Source organism: Poecilia reticulata, unplaced genomic scaffold, assembly GCF_000633615.1.
Source record: "Poecilia reticulata strain Guanapo unplaced genomic scaffold, Guppy_female_1.0+MT scaffold_155, whole genome shotgun sequence".
NCBI classification, from domain to species: domain Eukaryota; kingdom Metazoa; phylum Chordata; class Actinopteri; order Cyprinodontiformes; family Poeciliidae; genus Poecilia; species Poecilia reticulata.
In genome coordinates, this window is record NW_007615016.1 from 660,893 (window position 1) to 665,931 (window position 5,039).

The 5,039-nt window shown below is 41.6% G+C and overlaps 1 protein-coding gene across 1 annotated transcript in view; it reads left to right on the forward strand.

Annotated features, from left to right (window-relative positions):
• The first annotated feature begins 4,229 nt into the window (after positions 1–4,229).
• The window catches only part of LOC103460018 (15-hydroxyprostaglandin dehydrogenase [NAD(+)]-like), a 22,867-nt gene continuing 22,057 nt past the window's right edge, over positions 4,230–5,039 (forward strand). Inside the window, exon 1 of the mRNA XM_008401980.2 lies at positions 4,230–4,685. Within this exon, the coding sequence (XP_008400202.1) occupies positions 4,593–4,685 (93 nt within the window). The 5' untranslated portion in view covers positions 4,230–4,592. The remainder of the gene's footprint in view (positions 4,686–5,039) is intronic.

Genomic DNA, 5,039 nt, shown 5'->3' on the forward strand with positions numbered 1-5,039 from the left:
ACCCCCTGGAAACCGTCCACCCCACGGAAACCGTCCACCCTTTTCAGTCGTTGTCAGCGAACTCTGAAGCGATGGATGTAAAATAAGCAAAGCATCAATCGATAAATTAAAATTAGCTAAATATTTTCCATTTAGACAATCACTAACCAGTTTCTTCCTTCTAATATTGCTAAAAACACTTTTGACACAAAGTTCCAGCTTGTTCGTCTGCACTTTATTTATTTTACAAAAATCCCAACTGGTACTTCAGTTTTCATTAAAATATTTAAAATGCAACTTTGGTTAAAAAAAACTTCATAATGTTCTTTTGCTTATTTATTGTAGATATTTCAAATGTCTTCCAGTCCCAGTGTGGGGCGGAAACGATTAATCGTGTTTAATCACTTAGCCATTTAGGCTAACCGTTAACTGAGGTACTTGGACACAGAAGGCCTTTTTATTTTAGTGCTCAGTAGATCGTGTTCTTATTGTTTTAATGTTGCTGATGCATGTAATGAAACAAGCCAAAGAGATTTTATTGTATAAAAAACAATAAAAAATACTGGATCAAGAAACATTATTTAAAGCTGTACAAAAACATTTAGATTGTACATTTAAGGTGAAAACACCTTTGTCTGTAAATGCCTTTTATTTTAGTGGCATAATTCAGATTTGCTAACGGAAAGCTATTGTATTGTATTGTAGGGAATAAAATTTGTATTTTCTTGATTAAAACATTCATTATTTATTTGCATTGTTTTATGTATTTCTAATACTGTACAAAAATTACTAAGTTGTTAAAAATCTGCCATTTTTTAACCAATTACCGTATTTTCCGGACTATAAGGGGCCTAAAAGCCTTAAATGTTCTCAAACATCAGCAGTGCGTCTTATAACCCGGTGCTCCTGATGTGTGGACTGAAATCCAACATCTGTCCCCGACAGAGACGTAACGTGTACAGCAGGACGTAACGTGTTCAGCAGTTCGCTGGCAGCGATGAACCGATCAGAGGATTGTTGTCCGAGTTCTGCAGCCTCGGTAAAAACCAGACAGGTTTTTCCATCATCACCGTCTCTCTTCATCTGAGACTCCATGCCGCTGATCTCACTGCTGCTGTGGGAAAGGAAGTGAAGCAAACTAATGTTTGCCGTCATTCCGGGAGGATTAACAAAAAACTCCAACCGCTGGACATCGGTGTAAACAGACGCTGCGAGGGAGCGATGGACGACAGACTGAACACACGTTTACTGAGACGGGGCGGCGGCGCCGGGCGAGTTACGCCGCCAGGTGTGGATGGACTGGATGCCTGGGCTGATGGATCTGCCTCACTGTTAGCAGAGCTTCGCTGAAGCCGCATCGTAGCTGAACCTGGAAACGACTCCGACAACGATGAGGGGGAACCGGGCATGTCTGAGGTTCAGTTCAGACACAGAGGAGGAAGATTTTAGGAAGAAGAATAAAAATAACGTGAGTGTTTTGTTACATAGTCGGATAAAGTTCAACTGAACTTACTGCTTTGTTTCTGTTCCCTTTGTTTTGTTGACCGTATGTTTTAGCCTGCGTCTTATAATCCAGTGCGCCTTACGTACGAGTTAAATACAGAAATGGACGCCATAATTGAGAGTGCGCCTTATAATCCAGTGTCTCTTATAGTCCAGAAAATACGGTAATTAATCGTCAGAATAGTCAATATCCAGTTTTAAATATGTACTTGCATTAGTATGCCATTATTATTATTGTTTTAGTTGACCAGGGTGTCAAAGTGACAGTGTTATAACTTATCAATAATTTTCATCCAGTAATATTTGCGAGTGACAGACCTGATCATGATTCCACCGCCGCTCCGTCACAGACACCAACAAATTATTCCACATCAGTCTGAGGCGGAAAAGTTTCACTCACTTTAACATTTATTCTGGGATTTTTCTGTCACACTTCAATATTCGAGATGAAGTTGATTTTAAAATCAAAGAAAACTTGAATAAATCTAAAAAAGTCATTTAAATGAAGATTGAACTCATAAAAGCAGAAAAAAGCTCTCCAAACCAAGCTGGATATTTATTCTACATGAAAGTTTGAGGGCCAACACCAGCGTGGATTATAAAATAAAACAAAAAGGCCAATCTCACGTTTGACAATAAAAACCCATTTTGATGACTCAACACTTCAGGGTCTGATTAGAAGCTGAGCGTCCAAAACAAATGCAGCCGTTTGTAATTAAAACCAAACACGGTGGTGGAGCGACTGACTGCTAAGAGCCAGTCCACCGGAACCACCTCTGAACAGCTCAAAAAGAAAACTCATAATAAATGGATGAAGGTTTTGGAGCAGCCAAAGTTCAGACCTTAATCCAACTGAGATGTTTCAGCAGGACATTTTACAGGCAGGTTTTAAATAAAAAACTCTCAATATGGCTGGATTAAAACAATTTAGAACAGGAAAGTGAGCCTTAATTTCTCATCACTAATACATGATGGTGTTTGTTGCCCGCACAGGTGAAACAAGGGGGCAATTACTCGTCTCTTATTCCATAAGACCCATTTGGTTTGGATAGTTCCTTCTCCATTATAAACATTAATGCTCATCTGAAACTGCTCTTTAAATTCACTGATTAAATGTAGCTTGATCCAAAACATTACACCAAAATCTGCAGGAGTGCAGACGCTTCAACCACATGGCAACTCTGGGTCACATTTTAAAATACAGCAATATTATTAATTTCCATCCCATCTCCATGATCTTTCATTGTTGTAATGTGGCTGTAAATATGGCTGTTCAAACCAATGCTAATGTTCCACTCGCTAGTAAATAAAACAACTTGGAATGTAAAATAATAAGATATTTAATTAAAATACTGCAATTTGAATATTTTGTATTAAAAACTAAAGGACTTTTAAAACGTTGAGACACAGATTGGACTCCTATCACCTGTTAGAACCTGCAGTGATGATTAGCTTCAGAGCTACATGCTAACAGCAGCTAGCCAGGGCGAACAGCCATGCGGAAGCTTTCCTGGCTCTGACAGCAAACACAGTACAAGACAACCGGACCCCTGGTGGCCAGTGACCCGGGCCTGGACACCCTGGACGCCCGGAGCTGATATTTATCCGCTAAAATACCGCAGACAGGCTGCTAACCTAGCCAGCTAGCCTGCTAGCCGCCATGCTTTTTCTCTCGGGGAACACGTGGAGAGAACACGTGACGTCTCATAACAAACCTGCGCTTTTTTAGCGATTTAAAGCTCTTGCTTTCATGGTGGCCAATGTTTCTCGATGGAGAACCCGAAAGGACGTGAGCAGGAACCACGGCAGAGCCGGGCTAATGGGGCGGGCTCGGCAGGCTGACTAGGCCCCAAGGGGAGTGTGTGCTATTGTTAGCCCCGGCTAAGCTGCTACAGCCAGCCACAGCCCGGCTTTTATTCCGCCGTACTGATGCAGAGACGGGCATAACGCTCGGCGTRGCTGGCCGACCCAAAACACAAACATGAAAACAAAAACAGAGACTGCTTTAAATGTTTGGCAAGTCCACAGAATGCGTCTGATCAGACTGCAAAACATGGTGTGAAAGAAAGTTTGCAGCCTGACTGCAGTGGTGACACTGCAAAAAAAGAGAAACGGCTAAAAATACATATGTTTTTATAGTTATGGATCAAAGTGAAGCCAGTTTTTCTAACGACACAAGACAAAAAGACAGTTTTAGAGCCAAACCACTAAATTGTAGGTCTGAGATGTGATTAAGAGCGTAAATCACGCAGAACCATCTGTTTACATGAGCATGAACGGATCGAGCATTTTAAGTGTTTTAAAGGGTGGGTCCACTGGGGCACCGNACTGGGTCAAAATGTTTATCAGATTCAGCTGAAATCTGTTAGCTTGATTTTATAAAATTGTTAAAAAGTTGAAATGTATCATTTATTTGTTCACCCAGTGACAGAGCTTTTAWTTTTTAGATATTGAGTCAAGAAYATRCGGAAGCAGATCAGAGCCACTGAACAAATATCTGACTTTTAATCTCTGAATTCAGATATAAAAACAAAATCTCTTACTCTTTCCGTTAAAGGAGTCACGGCGGCTCTCTGTCTCCATCTGGCGGTCACATGCTGCCACAGCACCTGGCACAACTCCTGAAAGCCGTTTTATTTTATGGTTTAGTTATTTTAACTCGGGTCCAAACGGGACAAAACGACCATATCAAATTATATTTACATTTCAGATTATGTTTACATTACTTTTCATTGTTCAGCTGCTACAGAAATAAATCTTGATGTTTTTTGGAGATGAGGACATTTTTTACTTATGAATCATCGGAAAAACGGGGGAGAAAAAAGAGAAAAGATTTGAGTCATGTGGGGATTTACACCCCAAATGAATCACGATGGTGCAACAATCCAAMCATCTCCAGTGTTTCTGTCATCGGCAGTTAGTTTCCCTTTATGCCTCTGAGGTGAACGGAACCAGAGGAACTCCGTGTTCCAGGCCTCAGCAGGCTCAGACCCGCAGGTCCGGCTTTTGTGGGCGGAGGCAGTTCGTGGGTGGCGATAGTTAAAGCAGATTCCGTGGAAGAGGATCTTTAACGCCGTGCAGCCTTCCTGAAGCTGTAGAGCCCGGCTGAGATGGCGCTGGTGGGGAAAACCGCGGTGGTGACCGGAGCGGCCATGGGGATCGGGAGAGCCTTGGCGGAGATCCTGCTGGAGAACGGAGCCAAGGTCAGGAAACAACCAGATAGTAACCAGATTAACCAGATAATAACCAGATAGTAACCAGGTAGTAACCAGATAGTAACCAGATAGTAACCAGATAGTAACCAGGTAGTAACCAGGTAGTAACCAGGTAATACTCAGATCAGGGCTGCTCCTCCATCCTGCAGGTCCCGTCAGAACCGATCCTGATCTGTTGGAGTAAAAACGGCTGTAAAAGTTTCAGGATGACTGATTCACTCTGACACTCACTTCTAATATTTCCTTCCCACACGAAGGAGGCAAATTATTTGTTTGAGTTTGCATTATTTAAATGTGAAGCTAAATATTATCATAAAAATAGACCTGCGTGAGAAAGAAAGA